Source organism: Bombina bombina, chromosome 5, assembly GCF_027579735.1.
Source record: "Bombina bombina isolate aBomBom1 chromosome 5, aBomBom1.pri, whole genome shotgun sequence".
NCBI lineage: Eukaryota > Metazoa > Chordata > Amphibia > Anura > Bombinatoridae > Bombina > Bombina bombina.
In genome coordinates, this window is record NC_069503.1 from 426,447,162 (window position 1) to 426,461,450 (window position 14,289).

General features: G+C 37.1%; 1 protein-coding gene across 2 annotated transcripts in view; it reads left to right on the forward strand.

The window, feature by feature from the left end:
• The first annotated feature begins 854 nt into the window (after nt 1-854).
• The window catches only part of ANO10 (anoctamin 10), a 778,263-nt gene continuing 764,828 nt past the window's right edge, over nt 855-14,289 (forward strand). Inside the window, exons 1-2 of one of the 2 annotated variants that reach the window (XM_053714266.1) lie at nt 855-934; nt 12,420-12,571. In XM_053714266.1, coding sequence (XP_053570241.1) covers nt 12,430-12,571 — 142 coding nt within the window. In that variant the 5' untranslated portion in view covers nt 855-934; nt 12,420-12,429. Of the gene's footprint in view, nt 935-8,837; nt 8,976-12,419; nt 12,572-14,289 lie in introns of those variants that run through there. The other variant, XM_053714265.1, reaches the window with a different exon arrangement.

A 14,289-nucleotide genomic window follows, 5' to 3' on the forward strand; every position in this document is an offset into this window, starting at 1 on the left:
AATTACACACTTTAATTATCTATGTTTTTAAAAACAAGTTAGTTTCCTCAACAGCTATATTTATAAATGTAAAGTCTGAATATCATTGTACTTGTGCAACAAGTGTGTCCTGAACTCTTTAGCCTGCATTTGCGCAAAAAGCGTAAAGGGACACTAAACCCAAAATTTTTCTATCATGATTCAGATAGAGAATACAATTTTAAACAACATTCCAATTTACTTCTATTAACTAATTTGCTTCATTCTTTAGGTATCCTTTGTTGAATAAATAGCAATGCACACGGGTGAGCCAATCACACGAGGCATCTATGTGCAGCCACCAATCAGCAGTTACTGAGCCTATCTAGATAGGCTTTTCAGCAAAGGATATCAAGAGAATGAAGAAAATTCGATAATAGAAGTATATTAGAAAGTTGTTTAAAATTGCATGCTCTTTCTAAATCATGAAAGAAAAATTTGGGGTTTCATGTCCCTTTAAATACTGCTCCTGGATTTTCAGGTCTTTATTGGACTTCTCTTTGCTACACCACTTTTGGCTCTACAGTCTGTTAATCACTTCAAGGGCTTTGGAGAATCTTGCTGACTAAGTCAAACTTTAGTGTCTGGTATCAAGGATCAACCTCTGCCTCATAAATCTTTCTTCCAAATCCTTCTTGATGCTCAGCCTATACAATACAGCTCGTGTCATCCAGGGTTGCTCATCAAATTTCAGTGATAAAGTTGAGCTCATTACTTGTATATTGTACCATACATGTTCATTCCTGTCATGTTACCAACTATCAAGTCAGTGCAGTTCATCAATATTCCATGTACATACAACTACAGCTATCATCTTTGACTTCTGGTGCAGTCTGTGCTCCACTGGTAAACTTCCCTAGTGCCATAGTCCCGCTCATCACAGAGAAATTGGAACTGCTTCCTTGCCTCCAATAAGGTATGCACTTCTGTAATAGATTTGTTTAAGTTATCCAAAAAGGTGTCAATCTCTTCCACAGATAAACCTGAGTGTAAATCACTAGTGTGGACGAATGCAGCTCAAAGGCTACTTGTTTCTTTGCCATATTTTCATAGTCTCTACTTAAAGGTACATGAAACCCAAAAATGTTCTTTCATAATTCAGACAGAGCATACAATTTGAAACAACTTTCCAATGTACTACTATTATTTAATTTGATTCCTTCTCTTGTTATCCTTTGCTGAAAGGTTTATCTAGGCAAGTTCAGGAGCAGCAAAGAACCTAGGTTCTAGCTGCTGATTGGTGGCTGCATATATATACTGATTGTCATTGGCTCACCCATGTGTTCAGTTAGAAACTATCAGTGCATTGCTGCTCCTTCAACAAATGATACCAAGAAAATAAAGCAAATTAGGTAATAGAAGTAAATTAGAAAGTTGCTTAAAATTGTATGTTCTTTCTAAACTATGAAAGAAAATGTTGGGTTTCAGGTGCCTTTAATGATTCTGTAGGTGAGATCTTTACTAAATCCCTTGAATCCCTACGTTATGTTGGAGAGACCACATTGCGTCTAAATCTAATATTAGAAATAAATATGAAAAATCCCCAGTAGCTAATAATTTCTTGGAGGCCAGTTACAATGTTAGTCAGTTAAGGTACCAAATCATTGAACTGGTTTCTAGTAGCAGACGTGGAGGGAATAGAAAATGTAGGTTAAAACAAAAGAGAGGCATATTGGATTTTTGAGTTAGGAACCATGATATATAATGGATTGAATAAGGAATGGGATCTGACTGTTTTCTTATAGGATAGGTATTCCAGAGTAATTAATACGTATCCTATTGATAAAGCAATGAAATGTCCTTCTTGGAATAATAGCATCTTAATTAACCAATATGTAAATAATGGACATAATTATGTGAAACTTTATACTACTATGAAAGGTTTTTTAGCAATTAATTGCTGGTTATTGGATATAAGCAATGTGTGTTTTGCATAAAAGGGTTCATTTGAATAGGTGATGTAATTTATTAGTGGGTGGGCTTTTGTAATTATATGTAATAAGTAGGACATGACTAAGGACACGTGAGTCCAAAACGTTGTCTATTTTCATCTTCTTAGAAAGTTTTTTGGTATCTTGGAAAAGTGCTGCTTTGCATACATTGTTATGTTTATATTTGGGTCCATTGTACAGGGCTCTGCAACTTTGCATAAATTGCACCAGTGCTGGATATTTCTTTGATCCTTTGTTGAAGAAACATTAATGCACATCGGTAAGCCAATAACATGAGGCATTTATGTGCAGCTAACGATAAACTCCTGAGCCTACCTATGCATGCTTTTCAACAAAGGATACCTAAAGAACAATATAAATTAGTTAATAAAAGTAAATTAGAAAGTTGTTTAAAATTGCATACTGTATCTGAATCATGAAAGAAAAAAATTGGGTTTCATGTCCATTTAATGTCTGAGTAAGAATATCATCTTGGACATGTGAATAAAAAAAAACACACTTTGATTCACCTCTCATTCTCAGATGTCATTAAACCATGCAAATCACTAATTTACTAACAACGTATAATACACTGCTGAAGATTATATACAAGCATAAGATATGACACTGTTTTTTAAATTGAGCACTATGATGGTCAGGTTAGAGGTTTGTTTAGAATTGTGTTCTTAGGTCCCCTCCCCAACAATATTTGCTCATATTTTTCATAACCGGAAGCCAATGTCCCATGGAGGGGTCATGCACTTCAACTAGACAACGGTTCATTGGTTTTTAATCAAATTAATAAATTAAACATGTGTAGAGCATAAGGTTCAGCTTTCAACAAGAATACCAAGAGAACAAAGCAAATTTGATGATACAAGTAAATTTGAATTGTGTTTAACATTGCATGCCCCATCTGAATCATGCAAGTTCAATGTTGACTTGATTGTTTAAGTAGCTGTCCAGCTGCTCCTCTATTGCCCTGAAGATGTTCTCCATAGGAAATAGAGGATGAATTAATTATTGTTAACAAAGTCCAAACTACCACAGGAAACAATATTGGATAAATCAAAAGAAACTTTTTTCATGACAAACAATTCATCAGTACTAAGTTTTTGTCTTTGCATACGTCTATGAATTCAAACCTACAAAGAAAAATATATGACCCTGAACAAACATACATGTTCATCCGCAACACTCCATGCTGAACGCCCAGCCCCCCAGCTCTCTTGTCTGCTACGTTCAGCAGGGAGTTAGAAAGCATGGTTTTCAGCTGTACCAGGAGAAGTGCACCTGTGCTTCCTGCACTTGTCCTCAGCCATAGCGTGCAGAACTTTTCCCCCCAAGTGGCACCAGATCAGGGCACTTTTTTAGGTGCTTGACAATCAACCGTTCTAAAGCAGGATAACTAGCCGCAGTGCTCAGCCGGATGCGCTAATTTTACATGCATACCGGCTCATTAAAAGTGCAGTGGTTTTTTGTTGTTTTTCTTCTTCTTAATGTGTTTAGGACTCTTAGCAGTAAATAACAGGCGTGCAAACTTATTAAAAAGGCTGTATTTTGTCATCATACTGCGGGCAGGCAGAGAGTTGGTACTGCATTTTGTTTTCCCCTGAAAGCTGACAGAGGCTCCAAAAATTGACGCCCCCTCTAAGCTGCTGCCCTAGGCACGTGCCTAGTTTGCCTAGGCAGTAATACGCCCATGGCATGAAGTATGTTATACTTCATGAATGAAAGTCCCCTTTATTTGTTCCAATAATCAACCCTAGCGTTTCACAAACGCTAGGGTTGACTTTCACTTTAACTATGTGGGTGCAGGGGTCAGACAAATAGACTTTCAGGCTCAGTAGTGCTAAATACAAATGTTATAACAAATTAAAGCATGTCATTTTGCATTGCAATATCCATTTAAAGCAAGCTAATCAGATACTTTGATGGATCTAAAGTGCATATTAAAGCGACTTTAAAAGGAACATAAAATGTTCATGATTCAGATGCAATAAAAAAACTACCTTGCAAGATTTCCATACTATCGTCATATCCCGAATTGATGACAATCAACAGCATAAATAGATATACCATAATAATTAATTACCTATGACATAATTATAGTGCTAGGCCTAGGGGTCATGTACTGAAGCAGATAGTTCAGTATTTTAGCAGACTTTCCAGTAAATCTTCACATCATTGCTAAACACTTAAAGGAACATGAAACCCATTTTTATTTTATAATTTAGATAGAGTATGGAATTTTAAACAACTTTCCAATTTACTTCTTTTATCTAATTTGCTTTATTCTTCAGATATCCTTTGTTGAAGAAATAGCAATGTACATGGGTGAGCAATCACAAGTGGAATCTATGTGCAGCCACCAATCAGCAGCAACTGAGCCTATCTAGATATGCTTTAGAACAAAGGATATCAAGAGAATAAACCAAATTAGATAATAGAAGTAAAATGGAAAGTTTGGGTTTAGTATCTCTTTAAATGTCCATTAAAAAAAATCAAAAAAATCCTCGCCTAGATTACGAGTTTTGCGGTAAGGTGAAAAAGCAGCGTTAACAGATCCTAACGCTGCTTTTTTACGCCCACTGCTATTACGAGTCTAGCAGGTATAGGGTCACCGCTCACTTTTTTGGCCTTACCACAAACCTACTTAGGTAAATTTCGTAAAGGCTTTTTTCTATGGGACTTCCATAGCGCCAGTATTACGAGTCTGCCTGGGAGGCCAAAAAGTGAGCGGTACACCCTCTACCGCCAAGATTCCTAACGCATTTTAAAGTCAGTAGTTATGAGTTTTACGCTACAAAGCTGTAGCATAAAACTCATAACTTAAGTGCTAAAAAGTACACTAACACCCATAAACTACCTATTAACCCCTAAACCGAGGCCCTCCCGCATCGCAAATAATAAAATAAAATTATTAACCCCTAATCTGCTGCTCCGGACATTGCCGCCACTAGAATAAACATATTAACCCCTAAACCGCCGCACTCCCGCCTCGCAAACACTAGTTAAATATTATATTATTAACCCCTAATCTGCCGCCCCTAACATCGCCGCCACCTACATTATACTCATTAACCCCTTATCTGCCGTCCCCAACTTCACTGCCACTATTCTAAATTTATTAACCCTTTAAACCTAAGTCTAACCCTAACACCCCCTAACTTAAATATAATTAAAATATATCTAAATAAAATTCCTATCATTACCTAAATTATTCCTATTTAAAACTAAATACTTACCTATAAAATAAACCCTAAGCTAGATACAATATAACTAATAGTTACATTGTATCTAGCTTAGGGTTTATTTTTATTTTACAGGCAACTTTGTATTTATTTTAACTAGGTAGAATAGTTACTAAATAGTTATTAACTATCTAGCTAAAATAAATACAAATGTAAAATAAAACCTAACCTAAGTTACACTAACACCTAACACTACACTACAATTAAATAACTTACATCAACTAAATACAATTAAATAAATTAAATACAATTAGCTATATTACAAAAAAAACAAACACTAAATTACAGAAAATAAAAAACAAATTACAAGATATTTAAACTAATTACACCTAATCTAAGAGCCCTATAAAAATAAAAAAGCCCCCCCAAAATAAAAAAAAAAAAACCCTAGCCAAAACTAAACTATCAATATGGCCTTTTGCGGGGCATTGCCCCAAAGAAATCTCTTTTACCTGTAATACCTGTAAATAATCAACTCTTTTACCTGTAAATAAAAAATACAAATACCCCCCAACTGTAAAACCCACCACCCACACAACCAACCCCCCAAATAAAACCCTAACTAAAAAAAAACTAAGCTCCCCATTGCCCTGAAAAGGGCATTTGGATGGGCATTGTCCTTAAAAGGGCATTTAGCTATATTGCTGCCCAAAGCCCTAACCTTAAAATAAAACCCACCCAATACACCCTTAAAAAATCCTAACACTAACCCCCGAAGATTCACTTACCGGGAGAAGTCTTCATCCAAGTGGCAAGATGTCCTCAACAAAGCCGGCAGAAGTGGTCCTCCAGACGGGCAGAAGTGGTCCACCAGACGGCATCTTCTATCTTCATCCATCCGTGCGGAGCGGCTCCATCTTCAAGACATCCGGCGTGGAGCATCCTCTTCCAACGAAGTCTTCTTCCAGAATGAATATCTCTTTAAGTGACGTCATCCAAGATAGCGTCCCTTAGATTCTGATTGGCTGATAGAATTCTATCAGCCAATCGGAATCAGCCAATAGGATTGAACTTCAATCCTATTGGCTGATCCAATCAGCCAATAGGATTGAGCTTGCATTCTATTGTGTGTTCCAGCCAATAGAATGCTAGCTCAATCCTATTGGCTGATTGCATCAGCCAATAGGATTTTTTCAACCTTAATTCCAATTGGCTGATAGAATTCTATCAGCCAATCGGAATCTAAGGGACGCCATCTTGGATGACGTCACTTAAAGAGATATTCATTCTGGAAGAAGACTTCGTTGGAAGAGGATGCTCTGCGCCGGATGTCTTGAAGATGGAGCCGCTCTGCGCTGGATGGATGAAGATAGAAGATGCCGTCTGGATGAAGACTTCTGCCCGTCTGGAGGACCACTTTTGCCCGTCTGGAGGACACTTCTGCCGGCTTCGTTAAGGACATCTTGCTGCTTGGATGAAGACTTCTCCCGGTAAGTGAATCTTCGGGGGTTAGTGTTAGGATTTTTTAAGGGTGTATTGGGTGAGTTTTATTTTTGTTAGGGCAGCAATAGAGCTAAATGCCCTTTTAAGGGCAATGCCCATCCAAATGCCCTTTTCAGGGCAATGGGGAGCTTAGGTTTTTTTTAGTTAGGGTTTTATTTGGGGGGTTGGTTGTGTGGGTGGTGTGTTTTACTGTTGGGAGGGTTGTTTGTATTTCTTTTTCAGGTAAAAGAGCTGATTTCTTTGTGGCAATGCCCCGCAAAAGGCCCTTTTAAGGGCTATTGATAGTTTAGTTTAGGCTAGGGTTTTTTTTATTTTGGGGGGGCTTTTTTATTTTTATAGGGCTCTTAGATTAGGTGTAATTAGTTTAAATATCTTGTAATTTGTTTTTTATTTTCTGTAATTTAGTGTTGTTTTTTTTTGTAATTTAGCTAATTGTATTTAATTTATTTAATTGTATTTAATTTATGTAAGTTATTTAATTGTAGTGTAGTGTTAGTGTAACTTAGGTTAGGTTTTATTTTACAGGTAAATGTGTATTTATTTTAGCTAGGTAGTTATTAAATAGTTAATAACTATTTAGTAACTATTCTACCTTGTTAAAATAAATACAAACTTGCAAACTATTAGTTATATTGTAGCTATCTTAGGGTTTATTTTACAGGTAAGTATTTAGTTTTAAATAGGAATAATTTAGTTAATGATAGGAATTTTATTTAGATTTATTTAAATTATATTTAAGTTAGGGGTTGTTAGGGTTAGACTTAGGTTTAGGGGTTAATAAATTTAGAATAGTGGCGGCGACGTTGGGGGCGGCAGATTAGGGGTTAATAAATGTAGGTAGGTTGCGGCGACATTGGGGGAGATTAGGGGTTAATAAATGTAATGTAGGTGTCTGCGATGTTGGGGGCAGCAGATTAGGGGTTCATAAGTATAATGTAGGTGGCGGCGATGTCCGGATCGGCAGATTAGGGGTTAATAAGTGTATGATTACCTGTGTTAAAACTCGGGGTTCATGTTAGGGTGTTAGGTGTAAACATAACTTAGTTTCCCCATAGGAATCAATGGGGCTGCGTTACTGAGTTTTACGCTGCTTTTTGGCAGGTGTTAGACTTTTTCTCAGCCGGCTCTCCCCATTGATGTCTATGGGGAAATTGTGCACGAGCATGTATAACCAGCTCACCGCTCACTTAAGCAGCACTGGTTTTGGAGTGCAGTGTGGAGCGCAATTTTGCTCTACGCTCACTTCTTGCCTGTTAACGCCGGGCTGATAAAAACCCGTAATACCAGCGCTGCAGGGAAGTGAGCGGTGAGAATAAACTGCACGTTAGCACTGCACCCCTCATAACGCAAGACTCGTAATCTACCCGCCTGTGTGTTAGCTAAATGTAAAATGGCCTCCTGTGCCCCAAAGCATTACAAATCTGGACCAGACAGAAGTGAGGGGCAGTCAATGAGGTAAAATCACTTCTGTTTACAGGTGTAACTAGCAGACAAAGAGGTAAAATTAGTCATTTATATTTTACTGGCAGCCAAGGGGTAAAATGGCTGCTCAGTTGTGTAAAATAATGGGTTGTAGTAGGGGCTAAGGCAGAGCTGGGGTAGAGAATGTAACCCCCACTTACCATCATGACCAATCTGACAGATTTCCAATATTTTTATGGAGACAATTGGCAACACTAGACAAATCACTGATGATATAATGGAAAGAGCTCAAGGGGCCTAGGGACGTTTGAGTATGTTTGCGCTTATTAAAGTCTGGCAGACTGGCACTTTCACTAAGCATTTCGGCAATGTTTTTTTCTATATTGCAAGACGCGTAACAGTTTAACATAGTGGTTGATGGCCACAACACATCTGTTTCTTCTTGATCGTACTCCTTTACAATTACCTACCAATAACTGGGTGTGGCTTAGCGCAGAGACAGATTTATTTCCTAAAAGTTTCTCTACAGACAATAAGGTTAAAGTTAAACTATGTCAATTTTAAAAAAAATAGTCTGCAGTGCAACAATAATTGTTTCCTTTGATAAAACACGAACTAACTCTGCAGTCTGCAGGTCAGAACAACTAATTCCTGCAATTCCAAATTTTTCAGCCAATACTAGGCAAGCGCGCGTGCTCGTAGTTGAAGAAGGAGTGAGAGTTCCGGAAACTGCACCCGGTACGTCATTATCGCCATCCTTCTGTCATGAAGACAACCAATAGGCATATGTGACGTTGGGAAGCATGGTAATGCAGTGGTAGTGATCTTTGACTGTTCCTTGCCCATTTTAGTCGCGTGAGCGCGCCCTTGTATGACTGCTGTGCAGCTCTGGGTGAGGGGAAGTAAAGTAAGTATATGATTGACAGTGGGGCAAAGGAGGACTACAAATCTGAGTGGCAGTTTTTGTGTTCGCTAGCTACAGGCGTAATAGGAAAGGTGTCATCCGTGTGTGTGCACTGTTACCTGCCAAAGCATTTATTAAACTCATCTTGTGATAAAGCACCTGATAGTATACTTCTGGCTTTTTCATATGATTGTTTTAGGAAAATCAAATTTTAATGATAATAAATAATTATTAAAGCTTTTTAATTACTAACTCCTGAATTCTTTAATTTATAATCAAGTGTGCTGTATCTGCATGAGTTGTATGACTATGCAGCCAACAATAGGGGTGTAACTGGTAACTAGCATAAAAAGTGATTGTAAGTAATATGGACATTAAAATGTATTCATTCTTATTGTTAAAATTGTTTTCCATGTACCAACGTTTTCTAAAAACACTCCTAAAACATATGTTTATGTAAATATCTCTATATTGCTATTTTATCCCCCCTCCATTATTTGTATATATTAGCCACTATTTTCTTCTTTATTTGTCAGATAGGAGGTATTACTAAAATGAGCTGATGTAGCTAAAGTCAGTCAGACATGACTCTTTATTATTATTATTATTATTATTATTATTATTATTATCATTTCAGGTAACTTACTTAAAAGAGAGATTTGTAATACATCTTATTCCTTTTTTTAGTGGAAGCATATATAGAAATTCAACTATATATGTTTTGTTCAGAAATAGCAGACATATATGGCTTTGGTGTTGCTTTTTGGTAATTAGAAGGCCGCTAAATTCCGCTGCGCACCACACTTGTATTATGCCCAGCGGTGAAGGGTTTAATTAGGTAGCTTGTAGGGTTAATTTTAGCTTTAGTGTAGAGATCAGCCTTCGACCTGACACATCCCACCCCCTGATCCCCCTCAAACAGCTCTCTTCCCTCCCAGTCCCCACCTCACAATTGTCACTTCCATCTTAAGTACTGACAGAAAGTCCGTTAACGGATCCCACATGGGATCCTCCTCATTGCCCGGACTCCCTCCTTCCCCCTCAATGACACAGATATTATTTTTTTTTACTCCGTGTAGCGTGGCCGAGTGGTCCCACCCACTCCCGTCCCCTCCAGTGATGGGCCACCCACCTTACCCTCCCACTCACCAACTATTGGCACCACTGCTGTCCGATGCAGAGAGGGCCACAGAGAGCCACTCGTGGGGCATGCAGAAAAAGCGCAATAGCGTGTGTGTATATAAGTCCACAAAAATAAAAGAATAGCGTCAGCACTGTTTTGTATAAAACATCCTTTCTTTATTTAAGCAACATAAGGATTCAAACAGCAACGTTTCAAGTAATGTAGACCCTTAGTCATGACTAAGGGTCTACATGACTCGAAACGTTGCTGTTTTTATCCTTAGTGCTGATGCTATTCTTTGATTTTTGTGGACTTACATATGAGAGGTTGGCAGGCCTCTACAGCGTGCATGCACTTAGGAAGCTTTGCTTAAAAAAGTATCCCTTTAAACAGGTAACAGGCACCTGGAAGCCACAGGGAGGATATTGCCTGCACTTACTGTCCTATGTAGGGGGTCCCCTTTTCTCTATTGTATAATGTCAACATGCATGGTGGTAATTGTTATTGAGAGGAAACCATCTTCCTTTTAAGGCTGCCTATTAAGAGGTGGCAAATATTAGGCAATAGAAAGTTGCAAGATAAAATGTGCCAAATATAGTAATTAATATAAGCATTTTTTTTTTAGCAATCTTCATTTCAAGTCTGACATATATACACTAACAAACAAAGCCCCCCCCAGTATAAGCATACTCCATTTTTTTAAAACTAAAAAAGCAATATGGAATATATCTACATCTTCAGAAAAGATTGTCTCATTAAATTGCTTTGATGGTTATATATAAATTAGAGACTAGAGAATATGCCTCTATTAAGGTAAACAAAATCTGCAATACATCTTTATAAGAGACTATTAAAAAAAAAATGATACCTAAATATATCTTGGCAATGCTGTTTACCTTTTTTTAAACTTCAACATCTCTGTCCACATCCTAAGTCAATTTCTTAAATATCTTTTAGCTTACTGCTCTTCTGCAGCTTCTTAAAAGTAGGCTAAATAGAATGTCTTTTTTTTTTAAATTTTTGTTAGGACCTGGGACAAACTGATAACCTTAAGCAGCTTTGTTCAATTCCAGTCCTCAAGAGCCCAAACAAGTCAAATTTTAAAGCATTTCCCTTCTAAGGCTGTTCATTAGCTCAATTGTTATAACTGTCTCACTTATACATCTGTATGGGAAATCCTTTAACTTTGGCCTGTAAGAGGTCCTTGAGGACTGGAATTAAGAAACACTGACCCAGGGAAAGTCAGTGAACTGTCCAAAAAATCTGTATGTACCATCTCATTGAGAGCAACTTCACTATCGTCTGCATTAAAGTGCATTGTATCTTCTGGAAGCAATCTATTTCCCTCATATTTTGTGACACCTCAGTTGCACTTACTTTATCGTCACTAAAGATGATTGTCATAGTCTTTCTGTTTTGATCTCTTTTTTTGATATGGCTATTTGAAAGACTATTTCCATGACACTAACAATTTTGTGAGGAAAACCAGACCACATCCCTAGGACATAAATTTCAATTTAGAATTATCTAGTGTAGGTGCTTTAGGGAGTTAAATTATTTAATTTTTTACATTGTTTTTAATGTCTTGGTAGAATTTGTGTTTTGGTAAATTCTTCAGATGTGAAAAACATAATACACTTTCTAGTATGGTGTCTATGTTAATGTGCTCGCTAGTAAAGTTGCGACATGAATTTGAAGCTGTTTCAATTTACACTTACAGTAAACTAAAAATAGTGCACGCATGTTTTAGCAGAAACCAAGCTGAGCTAATTGAAGGTACAGAAGTTTACTTAGATTTCATACATAGCTTTATATGACTTTAATTTGCATATTTTCGACAAGTGTTTCATTTTGAAATTGATGCTACTGAAAACAGATAAGAATCAAAAGATGCTCCAGTTGGTAAATATGTAACGTGTCTATAAAAATCTAGTTTATCAGATTGTTCTTTCCACATGGCATTCAAATAATAAAAACATAATGAATGTTCCAAATGTAGATTTAAGTATGCTAACAAAAATCATCCTTAGATACACACTTACATGATATTCAATGGTTGGAAATCCACCACTCTCAGACACTGATGGTCTTTTTTTTACCCTAAATATTACAATTCCGAGGCCTACATTGTATTGCAGCTGTAGATAATATTTACTGGTACTAACAACTATAGTCTACTTTACTGAATAGTTTTTTGTTGCTACAACTACATCATGATCTATGACTGAGTGTTTTGTATATTTCATCAGTGCTTTTATTGTTTTCATCTGATATAACATATGAAAATAATAAATGAATAATTTCTTTGTGTTTTCTTTACTTAGATATCATATCATGATGAAGAGAGGGTTTGAGAAAAGTAGCATTTCATGGCCTGTATTCAAACCATTGGTGGTGATTGAGCTGGCTAAGGATGCTAAAGAAGAAGCAAAAGAATGGCTGGTGAAAAAGATTAATGACAAGAAGAAAGATGGAGGTAAATAAAGGCTTGTCACATGAAGACTGACCCCTTAAAGGGACACTGAACCCAAATTTTTTCTTTCGTGATTCAGATAAAGCATGCAATTTTAAGCAACTTTCTAATTTACTCCTATTATCAATTTTTCTTCGTTCTCTTGCTATCATTATTTGAAAAAGAAGGCATCTAAGCTTTTTTTTGGTTTCAGTACTCTGGACAGCACTTTTTTATTGGTGGATGAATTTATCCACCAATCAGCAAGAACAACCCAGGTTGTTCACCAAAAATGGTCCGGCGTCTAAACTTACATTCTTGCATTTCAAATAAAGATACCAAGAGAATGAATAAAATTTGATAATAGGAGTAAATTAGAAAGTTGCTTAAAATTTCATGCTCAATCTGAATCACGAAAGAAAAATTTTGGGTACAGTGTCCCTTTAAATAAATATTTTTTTTAAGTTAGATGTGTAGAGATGCACATGTGTAATGGGAGTTTCCGAAACTCCTTAAATACATTTTAATGCTGTGATTTCTGTAACGCATTAGGTTCAAAGACACATAGGGGTCGATCATGATCATTTAGAGAATGTATCTAATGATCTTCAACAGAACATCGCCATTTTAGTATATGGGGATTTTTGTAGATTATGGCGAACACCAGTACATACCTCAGATTTATATAAAAAAACTTAAATATGATACACAGTGATTTTTTTTTTCTCTCCCCCTAATTGGCCCCAGCACAAGCCTTCTCCATTTGGGGTACCTCAAGGCTCAGTTCTAGGTCAGTTTTTTTCTGTTTACACATCCTCTTTAGGCTCCTTAATCAAGTCCTGTTGCTTTCAGTATCATCTGTTTGCTGATGACATCCAAATCTACCTTTCTGCACCAGACATATCCTTTTCCCTGCTGTCACTAACTGTTTATCTATTGTCAAATGCAGGATGGCTTCTCACTACCTAAAGCTCAACATCTCTAAAACTGAGCTCCTTCTATTTCCTCCCTTTACAAATCTCCCTGTTCCCCAAACTCTGTCATCATCTCTACCCCCCAGGCCCACTTCCTTGAGGTCATATTTGACTTAGAACTTTATTTTGCTTCCCATATTAAGTCCATAGCTAACTCTTGCAGCTTCCACCTTAAAAACATCTTTAAAATGCATGACCTTCTCACTCAGGGCACAAATAATATTCGTATCCAATCACTAATCATTTCCCACCTTGACTACTTCCATTCTGCCCTCTCTGGCATCCCAAGCTACCTCCTATCCCCACTGCAATCCATTATGACTGCCAGGTTCATCTTCCTTATGCTGGACCTCTCTGCCAATCCCTCCACTGGCTTTCCTTGGCTTCAAGAATAAAATTAAAATTGTTGACCCTGATATACAAAGTGCTCACCAATATTGCACTCTTTTTTTAAATTTTTGCCCTTTGTCTGCAAATACTCCCCTACCCTGCACCCACAACTTCTCTCTTCATCTCTCATTACTTCCTAATACTCTCTGCAAGACCACTAGAACTTTCATATGGAACTTCTTGCCTCCCTTGATCACACTTGCCTCTAGTTTCTAAAGCTTTAAGTGTTCCGTAAAAACATATCTGGTCAAGGATGTGTACAACTTATTATAAGATGTCTCTGCTTATGTTCCCTCTCCCTCAACTTTCCCCATGTACTTCCTTTAGAATGTAAGCTCACAAGTCCACCAGTCCTGTTGATCGTTTTATATAAAGACG